Here is a 19,507-nt window from a genome sequence, read left to right as displayed (position 1 = left end):
CAGTGTGACGGGCACACGGGGAGGTACATCACGTGTTACTATAAAAATTGTGGGATATGTGTTAAAAAGTTAGTAACTTCAAAACTAAAATTTCTCACCACTTATATAAAAACATACGGTGTACCATCCGTATTCCCGTTATAATGAAAATTTTCTGCTCAACAAGGAACATTGTGTATAAAATATGCCACCATCCAACTACACAGTTCAAAACTGAATTTCGAGCTGGAAGAAACGAGGTACAAAACAAGCACACTAAGTAACAATGCAAGCAAACCAACAAAGAAAAATATGATGAGGGAGCTGCATGGATGGCTACTTCCATATTGTCAGTTAGTTTTATGGTGGAAACTCAAACCCGTTCTTCGTTTATCTCATCCGCAGAAATGAGGCACATGGATAAGCAAAAGCTGCATGGTTATTGGCTTCCTTCATCCCATCTGTTTCTTCTTCTGGCAGTGATGCCAAATTAGAGCAACAGTGAATTGCAAGGTGCTGCAGTGCAGTGACGTGAGATTGCTTATTTCTTCCGGTAGTGCTACCAAATTTGGGCAAAATTCAAACGTAAGCGATTGGAGTGATGTGAGGTTGACGATCCCTTGTGGCAGTAACGTCAGTTGAGAGCAATCTCCAATTGTAAGCTTCTGAAGTGATGTGAGATTGGCGATCCCTTGTGTGTCATTGACGTCAAATTGGAGCATTTCCTAAGCATAAGCTCGCGAAAGGATGCGAGGTTGCCCATCCCTTGATATGGTAGTGATGCCAAATTTGGGCAATCTTCAATGGAAAGCACATTTGGATACAGAGGCATGGAAGTTAGATTAGGACATTGAATGATGGTCAAACTAGAAAGACGGACAAGAAGGCAATGGGAACAATATATTTTCCGTTGATGAAGTAGAAGAAGAAGCGCTGAGCTTCAGTATTAAACTCGTCCAGCACGTCATCTGCTTCATAAACTGCATCTTCTATGCTTTCGAGCCACACTTCGACTTCATTGTTGCTGGCTTGCTTTTGCTCAGCGTCCAGAAGAATGGCTTGGAATCCGGCAACTATCTCCTTGAGCTTCCGGACCTCATCTTTGACGCCCCAAATCAATCCAATCTCTTGGAAAGCAAGGGTGCCTAGCCTCTCAATGATCCCTCTTGCAATGTTGAAGAGACCACCGATGGTTAGACGAACACTAAAAAAATTTACCTTCAACGATACATTTGTAATCACTTGAAAGAGATGAAATGAAGATACGGGAAATTTCAATACTGCAGCTTTATTTGGAATTTGTATTGGATTGCTGTGATATCAAATCGACACAAGCATCAACAGTGTGTGTGCCTTTCCTACTACTGTGTGGGATAAACAGATTTGGTTCATGGACCGAAATACGACGCCCTTTGCACAATTGACTCGTTACACATTTACTGACGACATCTATATGAACAGCGCTCCTGGAGATGATGAACGAGCGGCTTTGGGTGTTACTTTAAATCGATCGACGAAACTCGCCACCTGGTCTCGCCCTTCTGCTATTGCTTAAAGGAGATGAAGTCTGACTGGAAAGTTGCACATCAGATAGTGAAACAGAACCGCTCTGTGAAAAAATCAATCCACCTGAACTACTTGAGGTGTTCCCGGAAGAAGAAAGTAAATCGGGCCGGAGATTCGATGATGAGGATGATGGAGCCAGGGTGGCCAGCAGAGACCCAACCGGATATTGAACAACAGGCATATCAACGAGAGATGAAGCTGAGAGGTTGTACCTCATGGTCTGCACTGGATGGTCAAATTTGCATGTAGATCCAAACTTGCACTGACCATTTTGCAGGTAGAATCTACACGGTGGCTCTCCCTGTCCAAACAAAAGCACGTTAATTTTCTCCATAGAATATGACATTGTTTAACAAATTAATGAAATATACGCAATTCACCACACATATGGTATAATGCTCATAATAATCAACACGGGCACAAAAAGGCACGAGATCTAACATTAAAAAATCTAAAAACGTCTGTTGCTTCACGATAATACTTTTGTTACAAAGCAGCTAACCAAATTTAAATAATAAAACAAAAAATGTGAAGAAGACTGAACCAGCAAGACCAGATAAAGAAAAGCGACCCTACATTAGAGGGGAAAGACATCTCAAAGAACAAGGGCGATAGCAATTCTATCAACGATGAACAAACTGATAAAAAGTAACTGTAATATAGAGAAAGCAAAAATATAAAACTTAAAGTGAGCACTGAGAATGATGCAAGTGCTGAAGCACAAAACTCAAGCTAGATACGTATATATCATTGCAAGGGCATACACAGCATAGATTATTTTGTTTCAGGACTGCAGCAAAGGTTTTCCAGTCAAGGAACCTTCTGTCATCTTGCTCCTTTATTCTAAAGGACCTTTTGGATAGATAACTATTTCATAAGGTTTTTCAGCAACCAGAGGCAAATTTGTTTTTCGAGTTACAACTTATAATGTGTTGCCGTATCATCTGATTCCTATATTGAGCACATTACACATAAACATTATTCCTACATTAACTATACAACTACTTATGCTCATTGACACATCTTCTAAACTGGGGCCCACCGTACAATCCTAAATTATTTGGGGGCATGAAACACTAGCAAATCTGGATAGGTACCTTTGGGTTTCAAACCTGAGACCGCACAGGACAAACCCATGTGCCTCAGCCACCCTACTGAGCCCCTGTTGGTTGATGCTCATTAAATATCAAAATGTCTCCTTAAATTACATCAATCACCAACCAGGTTTGTACAACACTGAGCATTAACTTCTTCAGAACTCAATGGCAAAGATTCTTGTAGAATATATAACCTTAATAAAAGAAGACTGCTAACGAGACCAAGGTAAACGAACATACCTACCTATACTGCAGAACAATCAAAATGAAACACATGTTTACTCAACCTATAAACATAGCATGACAGCCTTTTCTTTGCCACCTAATTTGTATTTCATTTGGTTGTACAAAGGAGGTCAACCAGGTATGCCCTTAGATATGATAGTAGGATCCCACAATCCCCCTTTGGAAAAAGATTACTGTTTAATCGAGTAAAAGAAAAACAACTCTTGGGTCTACCAAATTGGATAACCAAGTGATGAACTCGATAACTTCTAACAGCGGAATTTAAAAAAAATAAAAATAAAAATTCATCAAAAATAATATAAAACAACTTTGCATACCGGACGGAGTGGGAGACCCATCGGACTAAGGAGACAAGTTATTCCTGGTACAGTTCGATCCCGAGGATGATGAAACCTACAAGATGGTCCATATTTACAGTCCCCAGTTTTCAGATAGTACTGGCATTCAAGTTCGCCAGGCCTCTCTGGGAAAACTTGTTCACTCGGGTTGCTGCTAGAAGGACCAACAGAAGAGGGTATGGAGGTATAAGGGCTTGCAAGTCCGTGTGTTGGAGAAGATAGCTGTGTTACTCCGTATAAAGAAGTTGCTCCAACTGTGGGTTGAGCTCCAGGAGATGGTACAGGACTAAGAGGTGCCTGCACCAAGTAATAACATATTACTATTAGTAATGAACTTCAATCATATATCAACCTGAATATGTCTTTATCATACCGAATACGGACTCCAACCCTGAATCGGAACAACTCCAGGAGGAATCAAGACAGGACCGTAAGTCCCTTGCACATATGATCCAGTTAATAGTGGAGGCCTAGCCACCCTCAAACTGGTGGATGCCCCCCCATACTGTTCTGCCAAAGGAACAGGAGACTGCACCGACGGATAAAATTGGGGTGCAGAAGCCGGTATTGTTGTTCCAGCAGGGTGTGGATGATGGAATTTACAGGTTATGCCAAATTTGCATTGCCCCGTTTTCAAATAGTAGGAGCATTCATTCTCGCCCTGTTATAAAAAAAAATATATAATTAAAAAAAAAAACAAAAACAACTGTGAGCCACTTGCTCCACAAATTTCACAAAAGTCTACACACACCCATATGTGGATGAGAGGGAAACAGAGAGACAGAGTCAGAGAGGAAATCAAACCGGTCGTAATGGGTATCCATAAATATTTAAGGATCCAGCTCCATGTTTTGGATGGTGGAACTTGCAGGACGCACCAAATTTACAGGTCCCAGTCTTTAAATAATACTGCACAATAGACAAACATATGCCACAATCACATATGAAGTTCAAAGCTCAAACAAATAAATGGACAACATAACAAAGTTGCCAAAAAGTTTCCAGATCTACATTGTCATTATCAGGCAGGAAATTCACATTTTGCAACAGATCAGAAAACTACTGCATACCTGACATACAGGTTCCCCAACTCTCTCTGGGTAATCCCCTGTAGCTCTTACAGTTGCCACAACCTACGTGCAGCATCAAACCGAAATCATAAACAAAAGATAACAAAATTCACAAGCAAAGACGATTTCAGTTACCAATAAAAACCAAGCAGTTGTAACTAAGACGACATTTCCCACTGCACCGAGCCCAAAACACAGATATTAGGCCTAATATTTTCATCAAATATAGACTAGTTTAACTATGTCGAATAAATTCCAAAAAAAGTTCCCATTTCTTTTCCCCAGCTTTCTCAGCAAACAAACAATCATCTAGTTTCACGTAAAGGGACAAAAAACTACCCGCAACAAAACACTCAAACTTACGAAAATTCAAAACAACCTATATATCCTGTTGCAGTCACCTATCACTGAAAGCTTGAGTACTAGTTTACATATCAAAACCCGCAATTAAGCAGTATCGAAAAAGCTCATTAACTGATTGCAAAGCAAGCTTACAACGAACAAGGACTTACCGCAGCACGATCTCGAGGATGGCTGTACCGGCACCGACCACCGTATCCACAGAACCCGGTTCGCATGTAGTAGACACAGTTGGGCACGCCGGGTCTCTCCGGGTACGATTCGCTGCTCGTCAGCCCCAATTGCCACATTTGCTCTACAATTCACCCCCAAACCAGAACAAAACCCCAATCACAACCCCACATTACCAAACCAAACACAAAACCCTAGAAACCCCAGATAACGAAATGAGCCCAAATCGAGCTCAAACGAAGCGAAATTAAAACGCCGAGCGAGTAAAGGAGTACCTTCGAGGCCGGTCTCTCCGGCTGTGGGGCTCCATTCCTGGTTCGACCCGTTTCTGGCGGGGCTTCGTCCGTACAACTCCATCACAAAAACGGCGGCGTGTTGGGTTTGCTGTACACCTGCAGCAACTATGATGAGCAGAGTAAGGGGGAAAGGGAGAGCTGTACAGGATTCCCACCACCCTTCTAGAGAGGCCTTGAAGGATCGGAGAAGCTCGATCGAGCGGAAGAGAGTGTGAGAGAAAGAGGAGAGAGAGAGAGAGGAACGGAGACGGTTGCTTCACAGTGATGGAGAAGCTTTATTGCTGCCTCTCTTATTTCCCGTCTTAAAGAGAACGTATTCGTACTGTCTGCTGGTATCGGCCTTTTTGGCTTCACACTCACTGAAAGTTTGAAACACTCTTTCTTTCTCTCTCCTCATTTTCTCTCTCTTTCTTTTGGTTCATTTATGGAAAAATCTTGGGTCTGTTTGGGGAAGGACCACAAATATGGAGAGATGGATTAAAGCACTTTCACTGTGTAAAGGCTGCCCTTAGCAATAGGCAATTCAATCTCCTCCGGTGAATAATTACTGTAACAGTAATTGTTTTTTACATTTTCATCTTTAAACTGAATAGTCATGGCAATAAGTAATAAAATATTAATACTTTTTATGTTCTAAAATAATAAAAAATAATTTTATTTTTAAATTCAGATATGATTTTTAATCAATCTCGTCACGTCCATACGTCATTATCTGAAAGTACAATTTTCGTGGGTAGATTTTGATAAGATTTTTAACCAATTATGTCGTGTGACATGTCCTTCCATGTTTAGAATTGTTGAAAATATTGAAATGTGATGTAAGGTGGAAGAAAATGATAAGGTATTAATTTTTTAATAACTTAATTAAGCTGAACCATCGGATTACAAAAAAAAATTGAAATCCAACAGTTCATATTGTGACACGTGTCCCCCCAAAACATTTCTATTTTTTTATTTTTATAACGGAAAAATCTGGACCGTTGATCTGGAAATCAAATTGTCTAGATTCAACTGCTACTTAGTGGGCTGCAACACGGGTCCCACCGCCTGAAATCTTGTCAGTAACACGGCCCCCACGCGAACTTGTTATGCACGCACTTGACGCAAAAAAAATTTATAACGTGGTTAACGTTAGCCTTACATCACTCCCCCTCATGAGCTCAGGCTTTGGACTTGTGCCTGAGCTCTCCCACGGGCTCCCCCTCAGCCCAATTGCCCGAATGGGCTGGCACCACTTTGGGAGAGGATTGGATTGCAAATGGAGTCTGTCCACAGGGCAAAAGAGCACGTTGGAAGTGCTTTTAGAACACGGAACTTCGAAGACATGAATAAATGTTATTAACTAATTGAGTTATAGTTTATAAGTTACTTACTGTAAAAAAAAGATTTATACATAATATTTTATTATTAGATCGGAATGCTAAAATAATATTTTTAGTGGTGCATGTAAGTCACTTCATCAGATTTAAAGTCGAGTCTCTTGATTGTAGTATAATTCAAGTATTGGTAAGATTAATGGTAATTATATCCATTTTGAAGAGAGATGTCTCATATTTCTTTATACTTTCATTGACAACAAGTTTTATGTCTGATTATGATGGACATATCATATAACTTAGTTGATTCTCATTCTCATATTGTTGATTCTCATTCTCATATTGTTATATCGACCAATAATAGAGATGGCATGCAGATAGTCGATAAAGCGAAGATACATTTATTACTATTAAATGAGTGGACACATCATGCAGTCAGACGAAACTTGCCTAAACTTTCATCATTTGTTTAAACTCTTATAAACTCATTGATAACAAGTTTTACATATGATTTATGACTGACGTATCTTGTAATTTAATTGAATTTGATCCTCATATTGCTGTATCAAAATATTAATACGACCAATAATAGAGATGACATGCATATAGCCAACAAAGTGACGATACATTTGTTACTGTTAAATGAGCGGACATATCACGCGGTCAGACAAGCTAATCCAAAATTTTCTATTTCACTAGCCACCTGGACAAGGTTTCTTTCCGTACCGGACAAAATAAAGGGCACATGGAAAGAGAAAGTTTCGTTTGGGAACAACCGACGATGGACTTTGGAAATTACGAAGCAACCCTGGAGTTTGGAGTAGGCTTCTGATTGGCTTGTTCTTTATGTTCGGAGTCGCGCGCAAAGGACGCCACTGTGCAATGTACGGCGTGTGGTCGGGCAGTTTATATTCTAAACGTTTGCTACCAAAAATTAAAGGGCAAATTGGTGTTAGAAATGTAACCTAAAAATTAAAATGTCGAGATGGTTAATGACTCGATCGTCGATCAATCATGGCTAATTTATCGGGAACACTGATAAACAATAAAATAATTTACATTAAATTAATCTACATTACGAAAGAGATCAACTCGAACTAGAGTGCAAAGAGAAAAACACACTTTTATAATCAACTCAATTAAGGCTGAGCGTGCATGCAGTGCACATGTTGATTGAATGGTGAAGGACATGTACAATTTAGGCCAGAACGTGCAAGGTCGGCCCTGAGAATTTAGGGCCTGTGCAAGATTTAGATGGAGACCCTTCATTTTTTTTAATACTGTATTTTATTTGTTTTTTTTTTTTCAATTTATATCCATAAAATTAAAATACTAAAAATTAGAGCACCACTTTGAGTGGACAAGAGTGTTTCCTATCTTGAAAGGTCTTTAGTTCAAAATACGTATACGGCTTTTTGTCTAAAACTTATCAACTTTTTAAGTTAATAAATTTGCAAAACTTAAAAATAGCAAAATAGTTTCACAAGGACTTGAATCGGGGATCCAATGACACCTTTTGCACACCCTCAAAACCGACTTTGAAAAATGTGGAGAAAATTTGAATAAGGGCTGGGTGGTGGTAGGTAGGTAGTCGACAGGCGGTTCAATTGTTTTTTTTTTTTTTTTTTAATTAAGTTAAAACCATGCGTGTTACAATGATCAAACTAAATGTTAACAAAAATGAAGATAATTTGGTCGCATTAAAATAGAAAATCTTTTAATTGTGCTTATAAGCTGTGGTACAAATGTCGGCACCAATTTTATTTCACCATATTATTTTTGCATTCATGTTGTAATTTGTTTGTTGATATAAATGAAGTTGAACTAATTCTTTAATTAAATAAGGCATGGTCCCATCATTGATAGATAAATATAATTAGTGCTTTAGTGAACCTTACCATATTTGTTCATGCCTTTATAGTGATAGCAATCATCACCCACTTTTGCTGCTAACTAGCTACTTACAAGGAAACTATGTAAGTTCCCTATATGTTTGTCAATTAAAATGTATTCAAATGGCTGGTTCAGTTGGTAAGATCTTCACTTTGTGTGTCGCCCCATCAAGGTTGGAGTTCCGTTGCTAGCAGTTCTCGTTAATGCGCGATCTATAAATTTCAAAGTAAATTCATACTGATGACAACTGGAAATTAGATGTTATGTGTATGTTCTTCCAGCTTGAGGTTGTGAGTATACTCTCACGCTGGTGATAAGAATAACCAATCTTGCCATAAACTTTTTGTTCACGAAAAAAAAAAGTATTCAAGTGTAAGTTGTGGATGGAAACAAAGAGGAAGATAAAAGGGAATTCATTTCTCAATCTAATCGTATTTTTATTCCTTCTAGCTAGGTAGGTGGTGAATGGATTACATTTGCCTTGTCAACTAACATTTTGTACATGGGTGTTATTGTGAATATCATGTTGAAAAACGAGAAGAAAAAAAAACAAAATAAACTCAGAAATTGAAAAACAAAGTAATTAACATGAACATTACCAAGAGTTAACGTGGTTCGGCTATTTGTACCTACGTTTACGGGATAGCAACAATAATCTCTCACTATATCAATAACGAGTACAACAGATAATCTTGATAAACCTCTAGGTTAAGACTTGACAAACAACCTGAAAGAACAATAACAAGAAATACACTCTTGTCTCTTTTCTTTTATTTCGCACATACTTTGCTCAAATTTTAAGTTTTAATCCAAGAAGTAAAGATAGTCTAATGCCAAAAATATTATGAACGTAAGTGCCTTATACAAAAGTTACTTGCATTGCATTTGCAACCTTTTGTTATTCCTATTGACCAAAATAAAAAAGAAAAACTAACGAAAAGTCCTAAAAAACTTTTGTTTTAATCAAAATGACAAAATAAAAGTGTAAGTGAATAGTACAAAAAATGACTATTCAAGGTAAAAATGTCCTAAACGTTAAAAGTAAACAGTGTTTCATTAAGATTTCGAAGAAAAAAAAAAGGTTGGGTTATTCCAGTTGTGGTATACGATATCTGAGTTCCCAAACAGGACCCGTAAGCGGGACCTTATCTCTTCCGAACGCCACATATCCATTTAGGCGCGTTTTTCCTTCCGACCTGCAACTTCCATGGCCGCAATGAGTGGCCTCGCTACGAGCTCCACTCCTTCTCGGTTACTCGCATTTCCAATACGACGCCGTTTCCGGGACCACTCGTCTTCGCGCTCCGTGGTCATCAGTAAACCTCCTTCCAGAGCTCCCAGACTCATTTGCATGGCGGTTCGTACATCCACCCCAAAAAATTATAACAATTCCGAATTCGGAGCATTGAAATTGGAAGTTTACAGCTTTCGAAATTGGGTTTTTGTTATTTTTTGAAGGAAAAAGTTTTCCCCAGAAACAAACAGTTGTTATGGGATGGGATTCTCATTTTCTGATGTTGTTTTTGTGGAATTGCAGGAGCCTTATTTGATTACAAAGCTTGATTCTGCAGAGAAGACGTGGAAGGATTTATCGGTACGCTTCATACTCTGATTGAATGTTTGGGTTGATGACTTTAATTTTCCCACCCTGTGTGTGTATGTGATGTGAGGTTTTTGAGGATTAGTACTCTGCTTCTGTGTAGTTTAATGGTCTAGGGTTTTGTATGGCATAGAATTTGAATGATTTGGGAAAATTGGGAATATAGAATTTTCTTGATTGAAATTTTGATGGTTGTGATTACAATTGAAGACCCCATTGCAGAGATTATTTTCAGATACAACTTTGGACTTGCATATACTCTTATCCGAATTCGAAATTATTTTTAATTCTACAAGAAAACAGATTGAAATTTACCAAAGTAATCCTACAAATTTTTTATTCAATAGGCAAAAACTCCGGACTTTCTCTCGAATGCCTTGAATTTAATATGTAGTTATGATTTTGGTATTTCTGGGTCATGTGATTACGAAAGATTTTCAAAGACCAGCGTAAATTGGGTTAAATTGTTTTTCATGCCTATCTAGTTGTCTACCTATCCAGAGTATAGATTCTTGTACTGTGCTGTTTCGTGGTTAGTTATTGCTGTTGTTTCTCTGGATTTGAGTATGCTCATGAAGAAGGGGAACTTTGTAGGTCAAGCTGGCTGATCCAGATGTCGTGTCAAATCCCAGTGAATACCAGAAGCTTGCGCAGTCTGTGGCAGAGCTTGATGAGGTGCTGCAGTTTATCTTTGCTACTTATCGTGCCAGGTTTTAGTTGTGTGTTCTGCACTTCTGCTTGAATTTCATTTCAGATTTAACTGACAATATTTTGCCTTTGTTTTCAATGGACAGGTCGTGACAATCTATAGGGATTTCAAAGACTGCGAGAAGCAGTTAGAAGAGACTAAAGGTTTATGTAACTATATGCCTGTGTTAAACAATCCTTTCGGAAAAATTGGAGGTATTTACTAACATTCATTTTGATATTTTACCCCTCTTTATAATCGATAATTCAGCTTTAGCAAAAGAAGCTGGCAATGATGAGGATATGGCAGAGATGATATCTTTTGAACTTGAATCTTTATCCAATCAAATCAAAGAACTTGAAGCGAAGCTCAAGGTATTATTACATGCACAATGGATCAATTTGGCATTCTTAACTACTTTAACCGAATATTGTTGTTTCTTTTTTCTAATGTTTTCCTTTCCATAGTTCGAATATCAATTGGGATAATGTTTCATTTTATATTAACAGATGCTACTCCTTCCTAGTGACCCTCTTGATGCAAGAAATATAATGCTTGAAGGTAATCTCATAGTTTCCCTTGAAATAAACTGTTCTATTGATTGCTTGAGAACCACATATGATGTTTAACCATGTAAAATGCTCTCTTGAGTCTCTCTTTTTTAGGAACGTCATATGTCCAAACCAGATTTGACTGAAGCTGTACCTCATACATATGTATTCTCTTTTTCTGCAGTAAGGGCTGGTACTGGTGGTGATGAAGCTGGAATTTGGGCAGGTGATCTTGTAGGTATATGTTTCTTTTGTCGTTTAAAATCTATAGGATACGTGACCATTATTTTTTATTTGCATAAATAGAAAAGTTCGTAAAATAAAGAAAAACTCATACTATTATTCATGGGGTAGGTTACATAGTGCATAGCGTAAACTTCAAAAGTCTTTGTTATTGATGTGCTTGTGTACTCTTTCTTCTCCTTTATGTTTTATTTTTCAATGATAGACCTCATTGGCAAAACCAACTATTCTTGTGTTATGAAATCCTTCTTCTGAAGTTGCTTCCAAGCATATCTTAATGCTTCTGCATTTTCTTTTGCTTTTCTATTTTTTCGTACCAAGGTCCGTATGTATGAGAAGTACAGTGAGAGGAATAATTGGAGGTTCAGCACAGTCTCAAGCTCAGAGGTATGCTTCACTGACATTTTTAGCCGTATATCCTGTTTCCGTTGACATACTGACAGAGCTCTTGCATTATTTTAGGCTGAAAGAGGAGGATACAAGGCCTATGTGATGGAAGTCAAAGGAAAACGTGTATACAGCAAATTAAAATATGAATCTGGTGTTCATCGGGTTCAACGTGTTCCTCATACAGAAACACAGGGTCGCGTGCATACTTCCACTGCGACTGTTGCGATCATGCCAGAGGTAGCTTATATTTTACTTGTCACTGTAATCTTTTATGTACTTCATGATCAAACATTTCTGATTCATTGACTTATTGTGCTTGTTCTGTGCCTTACTATAGGCGGATGAAGTTGAGGTGGTTATCGACCCAAAAGATATTGAACTGACAACAGCAAGGTCTGGGGGAGCCGGAGGTATTTATCTGCAAAGAATATTATTTTCTTAATTAACACTATTTTGCATGTCTCACTCTTCAGAACAGGATTTCCTATGTGAGTTAAGTCTAATGCATGATTATCGTGCAGGGCAAAATGTGAACAAGGTGGAGACAGCTGTTGATCTTGTCCATAAACCAACGGGCATCCGCATCTTTTGTAGTGAAGAAAGGTCTCAACTTCAGAACAAGCATCGTGCTTTTCAGTTGCTGCGAGCAAAATTGTGAGTACTGATTTCACTGTTTTAAATTCCTGATATTCTTATTTTGTTAGGCACATTAACTGTTCCCTTTTATGAAACATTTTTCGATTTTCCATAATATTTTCGACATAGCTTGACATATGCATGTAATCAACGCTATTCACACATAATACCTCTTGTTTGCACACTTTTTCTTTGGTCCATGATGATCAATGGCATTGTTACAGGTATAAGATAAAATTGAGAGAGCAGCAGGAGTTGATTAGGAATCAGCGGAAATCGCAGGTATCTTTTAGCTTTGAGAATAGTAACAAGGCACGTGAGATTGCAACATCTCTGTTTTAAACGTTTGCCATCACATATATGCAGTTCTTTGATATTAGGCTATGCAATGGGAACGCTAGATTATGGTTTTAGGCCCAGGACTAAACCATGTGACATTTGTATTCTTAAAATGCAGGTTGGTACTGGTTCTCGTGCAGAAAAGATTCGGACATACAACTTTAAGGTATTGGTAATGAGTGATTTACTGAACTATTCAATACCAAAGCTATACCTATTAGGTGTAGAGGTCCTGATACGTATATAAAGCTACAAGAATTTATGCTAACCAGTAACCAACGTGGGACTTGTGTTCAACATTTTTGTCTCTGAGATTTCTTTCATTCGATTGGTTATGTTTCCAGGAAGTTCACTTCTCTTGTTTATTGAATTAGGACAATAGAGTGACTGACCATCGGTTAAAGACAAACTATGAGCTCACCTCTTTTCTTGGTGGTGATATAGATAACGCAATTCAGGTATTTTTCCACAGACATGTCCTCCCTTTCTCTTAATAAATATTTGTCAAAAGAATACGCCAATACGAATGCCTTGCAATTGATATTCCTACTCTTCTTGCAGGCTTGTGCTTCCTTAGAACAGCAAGAACTCCTGGAAGAACTCGCTGAATCTGTAGGAGCTCTGGCTGGCTAATTTCTGCCTTGTTTTGTGGCAATCTTGTTCGAAGATTTACAGAGCCGGATCAGGTGGTAAGGAAACCTTTGCTGGAACAAATTGTTCAAAACGGGGCAATCTTTTCGTATGTTATATGTAGAGACGCAATCACAGGCACATGAGTTTTTTGTTAAATTTGTTCTCGACAGGTTAAGTAGCCGAGTTATGTAATTTTTGTATACATGTAAAGTTGAGAGAATCGTGCAGCAAAAGATGCCATAAACACCTCCATATTTTAACTTTTCACATTTAACAACAAAAATGCCAGCAAAGGCGAAAGTAAATGTGAAGGTTGTATGGAATTCAAGGTGGGGAAGAGATCCTCTCCGGATCTCTCCCACCAAATCCTAGGGATCAGGAGATCCGGACTCTTGAAATTTGATCAAATGGTTACAAACAAGGGGCCCTAGGCTCCTCTAAAAGTTATAATAATTATAGCCGTTGAATCAAATTTCGAGAGTCCGGATCTCTGAATTTCTAGAATTTGGTGGGAGAGATCCGGAGAGGATCTGCATGCACGCTACCTTATTGAACTTGAGTGCAAATACGTGGACGCATTGTCCTATCGAACTCAGGTGCCTATTAGGCTAACTGCTTTATCGTACTCAAGTACAAATAAATAGGCGAACAAACTGCTTTATCGAACTTGAAGTACAAATAAATAGGCGATGAAACCGCCTTATCGAACTCAAGGGTAAATAAAATGTAAGTAAATTATGAAAAATTTACGTGTTTCTTGTAAGATGTGCCTTTTTAATATGCACTTCAAAACGTATTAAAAATATTTTCGGTTATTTTAAAAACATTTTCTGCTATTTTAAAAATATTTTCGGTTATTTTAAAATCACGTACAATCAAAATACCACAAACGAAGGGCGGTAGATAGCCTTGCTGAAAGCTCAAAACTGGGCCACCTGTTTACACACCGTCAACCTCCAGCCGTCAAACAAGCCCAAGCTCCACATGGCTCCTCCTGCCTCTTCACCCCCTCTCCACACATGGCACCAACTTCTGCACTTTTCTCTTCTTCTCTCTCTCACTCCTCTCTCCTTCTCCACAATTCTATGCTCAAACGCCTCTCTCTCCGCCGCTTCCTCTCTCATCCAACCAAACAGCTCTCCTCTCCTCCATCACCACCGCCCCAATCTCCCGCCACTCACTTTCCCGCCCTTTCCTCACTGATTCCCCGCCGAACCTTCTCCATCTCCAAGCTCCTCGCCATGGCCGATCACACTTCGAGCAACCCGGCTGCCCCGTCTCACAAGCACTCCAATCGCCTCGCCGCCGAGCACAGCCCCTACCTTCTGCAACACGCCCACAACCCGGTAAGTCTGAATTTCCGAACTGGGTTTTCTGTTCTTTGTTATTTGGATTGCTCTGCGAACTAAAAGATTGAAACTTGACTGCGTTTTACCAGGTGGATTGGTATCCTTGGGGAGAAGAAGCTTTCGCCGAAGCTCGAAAGAGGGACGTTCCCATCTTCTTATCAAGTAATTTTATTCTACCCATGTTTTGTTTTCTCTTTGCAAGTATCGGAATTTGGCAGTCAGCTGATATGTGATTCATTTGATCGTTGCAACTGCGTTGGTTTTGTATTCAAGTCGGATACAGCACGTGTCATTGGTGAGATTTCTTGTTCGATTTTTCGGAAGTTTAATTTTAATGTTCTAGTGAATGAGGACTAATTAGTTTGTGTTGGACTGTGAATAAGGTGTCATGTTATGGAGGTCGAGTCTTTCGAGGATGAAGGCGTTGCGAAATTGCTGAACGATTGGTTTGTTAGTATCAAGGTGAGTCTAATTTGTTTGCTCATTTCCAAATTGACTAATTACATAAATTTTATGAGAGAACTTTCTTGTTTTCTACTTTTTTAAAGTATTTTCGCTGTGTTCCATTTTTTCTAACATATCATTCATTACTGCAGGTGGATCGGGAGGAAAGACCAGATGTTGATAAGGTGAGCCTTACATTGTAAAACACCTGTGAAGTTACTGAAGCTTTATAATATGTGTCTGGAATGCTTTTTTACTTTCGCACGTCAGTGCGTCTCAAGTTATTCTATTTTCAACTACATTAGAGGTTGCTACTGGCATGAGGTTGAGTATCTTAATGTGCTTCTGAATTCTATATATATTTACAGGGGAAGGGTACGTTTTCTTAAGGCGGATAACATTCAGGCTTAGACTTTGTTATAGGTCGAGATCTTCCTAGCCCAAATCTAAAGAAAAAAGGAAATATATTTGAATTCTAAATCCAGTGCTCACATTTTCAGCCCAAATGGTTCTAGTCTGCAAGGATGTACTTTAAGAAAATAATAATAACAATTTTCCACTGGTTATTTTGGCATCATGATGTGCTGATGATTTTTTTTTTTCACTTTTACAGGTATACATGACCTATGTACAGGCTATGTATGGTGGTGGAGGTTGGCCACTGAGTGTCTTCCTTTCACCTGATTTGAAACCTTTGATGGGTGGAACTTACTTTCCCCCAGACGATAAGTTTGGAAGACCAGGATTTAAGACTATACTTAGGTGAGGAGACGGTGATCTCTGAGACATTAACTTATCACCATCCCCCTTCGGCCTTCTCACCCTGTCTATTCCAATGATTCTCTTGGTTGGAGAAAACACTTGAAGTTACAAGTGCTTGTTGAGCTGAACGCTGCACATTACCTGAATGCTTATTGTTATTTTTTATTTTGGCTTCCCTTGCTCATTTATTGTGTATGCCTTTTTTGTCTCAGAAAGGTGAAAGATGCTTGGGATAGTAAGAGGGATGTGCTTGTTAAAAGTGGAGCATTTGCGATTGAACAATTGTCAGAAGCATTGTCGTCAAGTGCGAGTTCTAATAAATTGCCAGATGGGCTTCCACAAATTGCATTGCGTCTATGTGCTGAGCAAGTAGGTGTCTTTACAGTTTACATTAAGAACTTTTTTGTGTTTATGAGTTTTGGATTTGCAAGTATACCATCTGCTGAAAACTTGGCCTCCCTTCCCTTTTTTATTTTGTGCAATGGTATTTCAGAAAAGAAGAACAAGTTCATTACATATCTGTGCATAAATAGATATGATCGATTTTCATTAAACTTATCAGAAGGCAGGACAATATTTCCTTCTTTTTCCTCATCCTCTTGTTTAATCTGTTTATAGCTTTCCGGAAGCTATGATGAAAAGTATGGTGGGTTTGGATCCGCCCCAAAGTTTCCTAGACCAGTTGAGGTTCAGCTCATGCTTTATTACTCAAAGAAGTTGGAGGAAACTGGGAAGTTGGGTGAGGCAAATAAAAATCTGAAAATGGTTTTCTTCACCTTGCAATGCATGGCAAAAGGGGGCGTCCATGATCATATTGGAGGTGGCTTCCACAGATATAGCGTGGATGAGTGCTGGCATGGTCAGTTTTTCTTAAGAAATCATTTCCATCGATATTCATGTATCTTAACTGTTATGGCATGCTCAGATACTGAACTATATGTTCAATCAAATGCCTGTCTCATACCGTTCTTTATAGTCACCATGCTTTGCCCCCAACTCCTCTGTTCTTTCTATATATTGATTATTTCTGCAACAGATTGTTGAACCAGTTCTGTTTATTGCAGTCCCGCACTTTGAGAAGATGTTATATGATCAAGGGCAGATTGCCAATGTCTATTTAGATGCTTTTTCTATTACCAAAGATGTCTTCTATTCATGTGTTGCACGGGATGTTCTTGATTATCTGAGGAGAGAAATGATTGGACCGGAAGGCGAAATCTATTCAGCAGAAGATGCTGACAGTGCTGAATCTGAAGGTGCTTCAAGAAAAAAGGAAGGAGCCTTCTATGTTTGGACTAAAAAAGAGGTCTCTCACTCATTGTCTCAGCCTTAAGTTTACTCTTTAGATTTGTTGATTCTAACTTACGATTTCATATAAGATATCCGACACCATTTTTGTATTCATTGATTACAATATTCTTTTTCCCTCCAAAAGTTAATGTTTTGTTTCTATTTAGGTTGAAGACATACTTGGAGAGGATGCTACTCTTTTTAAGAACCATTATTATATAAAACCTTCGGGAAACTGTGACCTTTCTAGAATGAGTGATCCTCACAATGAATTCAAGGGAACGAATGTGCTGATTGAGAGAAAAAGCCCTTCTGAATTGGCACCAAAATTTGCCATGCCTGTTGAGAAATACCTTGATATTCTGGGCCAGAGCAGGAAAAAGCTTTTTGAAACACGATCTACTCGACCAAGACCACATTTAGATGATAAGGTGTTCGCTCTTAACCCAATGCATAAAATTGCGGTAGAACCCACCTAATAAGTTTTGGCGTATATTTTCGAGCACAAATTGATAGATCAGGTGCCTTGTAGGTAATTGTGTCATGGAATGGACTGGCTATCTCAGCTTTTGCGAGGGCTTCTAAAATTCTCAAGAATGAACCCGATGGGATCAAATTTAACTTTCCCGTGGTCGGCTCTGATGTAAGTTTATACCATCTTTGAGTTCATCTGTGGGTACCAGTAGCTTAGAATTTGTTAAATTATTTTTTTTTTTTCCCATAACTTATATTTTACTGATAATTTATCTATCTATTTATTTGTACAATTTATAAATTTTGTTCTCCTTACTCACATTTTACTGACTATTATGTTTTATTACATTCCAAAAATATCAGCCAAAGGAGTACATGCAGGTTGCAGAGAGGGCTGCAACTTTTATCAGGAGAAAGCTTTACGATGAGCAAACTCATCGACTACAGCACTGCTTTAGGAATGGTCCATCTAAAGCACCTGGATTTTTAGATGATTATGCTTTTCTCATATCGGGGTTGTTGGATCTTTACGAATTTGGTGGTCAAACCACCTGGCTAATTTGGGCAACTGAACTGCAAGACACCCAGGCAAGAATTCATATATGGAATTTTGACGTTTAGTAGCTATTCTCTTTCTTCTGTGTATTGATGCTAGTTTACTGGCGATTTTCCAGGATGAATTATTTCTTGATAGAGAGGGAGGCGGCTATTTTAATACACCAGGGGAAGACCCCAATATTCTACTTCGTGTGAAGGAAGATCACGATGGGGCTGAGCCATCTGGAAACTCGGTTTCTGCGATCAATCTTGTAAGATTGGCATCCATGATAGCTGGAAACAAGTCTGATCATTACAGGAGGGATGCCGATCATGTTCTTGTACGAGTTTCTTAACCCAAAATGTGCTTTTACATCTTATCTGCGGAGTGTGTCTCAACTACTGCTAATTTTCTTGTTCTCTTTTTCAACAGGCTGTTTTCGAGACAAGATTAAAAGACATGGCGATGGCGGTACCTTTGATGTGTTGTGCAGCAGACATGCTCACTGTTCCTTCCAGAAAGCAAGTTGTCTTGGTTGGCCGGAAGCATTCTGTAGAGTTTGAAAACATGCTTGCCGCCACGCATGCATCATACGACACAAACAAAACAGTGAGTTTGGGGTTTTTATTTCGAGTTCACAGCTTCGTCATTTCCTTCCGCTTTGGACCCAAGTCTTATGTGATATCCGAAATGGCAGGTTATTCACGTCGATCCAGCAAATTCAGAAGAAATGCAATTTTGGGAAAGCAACAATAGCAACATTGCTCTGATGGCAAAGGATCATTTTGCTGCGGACAAAGTGGTCGCTCTTGTCTGCCAAAACTTCACTTGCAGTGCTCCTGTGACGGACCCCGGATCCCTCGAGGCGTTGCTCTCCAGAAGATCATCCCCCTCCCCTTCTGCGTGACTGTAAACGGAGTACAATTTCAACGGAGGAAACAATGTATTGAGTACAACATTCGTCCCGTTTGCAACGGTCCAGGGTAGAGCATGCAGCAGAGACATGGAGTCGTACGTGCTGGAGACTAATAGGTATTTATGGTCTGGAAAATATGTTGTGCAAAAAGCAAAGTACATAGAATATATGTCGGACGTGTTCGATATGACGATAGTGTGTTACGAATAAAAGTTTTGGGGAAATAGTTGTGCTGATTTGTGTTCTACAAATATATACATTGTTTCTTGTTTCTTTCATGAAACAAAAATCTCTTCCTCAATCAAAAGACGGTGAAAATATT

General features: G+C 38.8%; 3 protein-coding genes across 5 annotated transcripts; 2 read left to right on the top strand and 1 right to left on the bottom strand.

The window, feature by feature from the left end:
- Positions 1 to 1,242: 1,242 nt before the first annotated feature.
- Positions 1,243 to 5,613, bottom strand: LOC137716105 (zinc finger CCCH domain-containing protein 32-like). Of its 2 annotated transcripts, none has more exons than XM_088690503.1 (7): positions 5,103 to 5,613; positions 4,809 to 4,951; positions 4,297 to 4,359; positions 4,031 to 4,135; positions 3,600 to 3,887; positions 3,206 to 3,523; positions 1,243 to 1,846 (listed from the first exon to the last, which is right to left on the bottom strand). In XM_088690503.1, exons 1-7 carry the CDS (start codon positions 5,182 to 5,184, stop codon positions 1,481 to 1,483), a joined length of 1,365 nt encoding a protein of 454 aa, XP_088546629.1. In that variant the 5' UTR covers positions 5,185 to 5,613; the 3' UTR covers positions 1,243 to 1,480. The 2 variants fall into 2 exon arrangements, with proteins under 2 accessions (XP_088546629.1, XP_088546630.1); XM_088690504.1 differs by having other exon boundaries at positions 4,809 to 5,021; positions 5,103 to 5,239.
- Positions 5,614 to 9,412: 3,799 nt separating this feature from the next.
- On the top strand, positions 9,413 to 13,672 carry LOC137715048 (peptide chain release factor APG3, chloroplastic). 2 transcript variants are annotated; one of them, XR_015960425.1, is made up of 15 exons: positions 9,413 to 9,689; positions 9,870 to 9,926; positions 10,527 to 10,607; positions 10,727 to 10,784; positions 10,891 to 10,994; positions 11,130 to 11,181; positions 11,356 to 11,405; positions 11,736 to 11,801; positions 11,877 to 12,041; positions 12,142 to 12,214; positions 12,326 to 12,458; positions 12,665 to 12,722; positions 12,898 to 12,945; positions 13,124 to 13,237; positions 13,341 to 13,672. XR_015960425.1 is itself a non-coding variant. In XM_068454264.2 (15 exons), exons 1-15 carry the CDS (start codon positions 9,540 to 9,542, stop codon positions 13,410 to 13,412), a joined length of 1,251 nt encoding a protein of 416 aa, XP_068310365.2. In that variant the 5' UTR covers positions 9,413 to 9,539; the 3' UTR covers positions 13,413 to 13,672. The 2 variants fall into 2 exon arrangements, 1 of the variants encoding a protein (XP_068310365.2); XM_068454264.2 differs by having other exon boundaries at positions 13,154 to 13,237.
- Positions 13,673 to 14,416: 744 nt separating this feature from the next.
- LOC137715047 (catalytics) lies at positions 14,417 to 19,436 on the top strand. Its single transcript, XM_068454263.2, has 15 exons — positions 14,417 to 14,758; positions 14,851 to 14,923; positions 15,035 to 15,056; positions 15,145 to 15,223; positions 15,358 to 15,390; positions 15,819 to 15,967; positions 16,180 to 16,336; positions 16,586 to 16,826; positions 17,032 to 17,273; positions 17,425 to 17,688; positions 17,790 to 17,900; positions 18,095 to 18,319; positions 18,406 to 18,609; positions 18,702 to 18,878; positions 18,967 to 19,436. The coding sequence occupies exons 1-15, from the start codon at positions 14,432 to 14,434 to the stop codon at positions 19,174 to 19,176; spliced, it is 2,514 nt and encodes an 837-aa protein (XP_068310364.2). The 5' UTR covers positions 14,417 to 14,431; the 3' UTR covers positions 19,177 to 19,436.
- Positions 19,437 to 19,507: the final 71 nt, after the last annotated feature.

Source organism: Pyrus communis, chromosome 3 (assembly GCF_041283825.1).
Source record: "Pyrus communis isolate YQ-2024b chromosome 3, ASM4128382v1, whole genome shotgun sequence".
NCBI classification, from domain to species: Eukaryota; Viridiplantae; Streptophyta; class Magnoliopsida; order Rosales; family Rosaceae; genus Pyrus; species Pyrus communis.
Note: the sequence above shows the minus strand (reverse complement) of the source record. Positions and strands in the feature narration are given on the sequence as shown.

What these genes read in the sequence shown, in the direction of transcription:
- LOC137716105 (XM_088690503.1), bottom strand. Translation starts at nt 5,184, where the DNA reads ATGGAGTTGTACGGACGAAGCCCCGCCAGAAACGGGTCGAACCAGGAA. An exon ending in AGGGTTGGAGTCCGTATTCG is followed by an intron (nt 3,524 to 3,599) that starts GTATGATAAAGA and finishes TACTTGGTGCAG; the next exon opens with GCACCTCTTAGTCCTGTACC. An exon ending in TGGGTCTCCCACTCCGTCCG is followed by an intron (nt 1,847 to 3,205) that starts GTATGCAAAGTT and finishes TTGTTTGGACAG; the next exon opens with GGAGAGCCACCGTGTAGATT.
- LOC137715048 (XM_068454264.2), top strand. Translation starts at nt 9,540, where the DNA reads ATGGCCGCAATGAGTGGCCTCGCTACGAGCTCCACTCCTTCTCGGTTA. An exon ending in CTGTGGCAGAGCTTGATGAG is followed by an intron (nt 10,608 to 10,726) that starts GTGCTGCAGTTT and finishes TTCAATGGACAG; the next exon opens with GTCGTGACAATCTATAGGGA. An exon ending in AACTTGAAGCGAAGCTCAAG is followed by an intron (nt 10,995 to 11,129) that starts GTATTATTACAT and finishes TTATATTAACAG; the next exon opens with ATGCTACTCCTTCCTAGTGA.
- LOC137715047 (XM_068454263.2), top strand. Translation starts at nt 14,432, where the DNA reads ATGGCACCAACTTCTGCACTTTTCTCTTCTTCTCTCTCTCACTCCTCT. An exon ending in CGTTCCCATCTTCTTATCAA is followed by an intron (nt 14,924 to 15,034) that starts GTAATTTTATTC and finishes TTTGTATTCAAG; the next exon opens with TCGGATACAGCACGTGTCAT. An exon ending in CGTGGATGAGTGCTGGCATG is followed by an intron (nt 16,827 to 17,031) that starts GTCAGTTTTTCT and finishes TGTTTATTGCAG; the next exon opens with TCCCGCACTTTGAGAAGATG.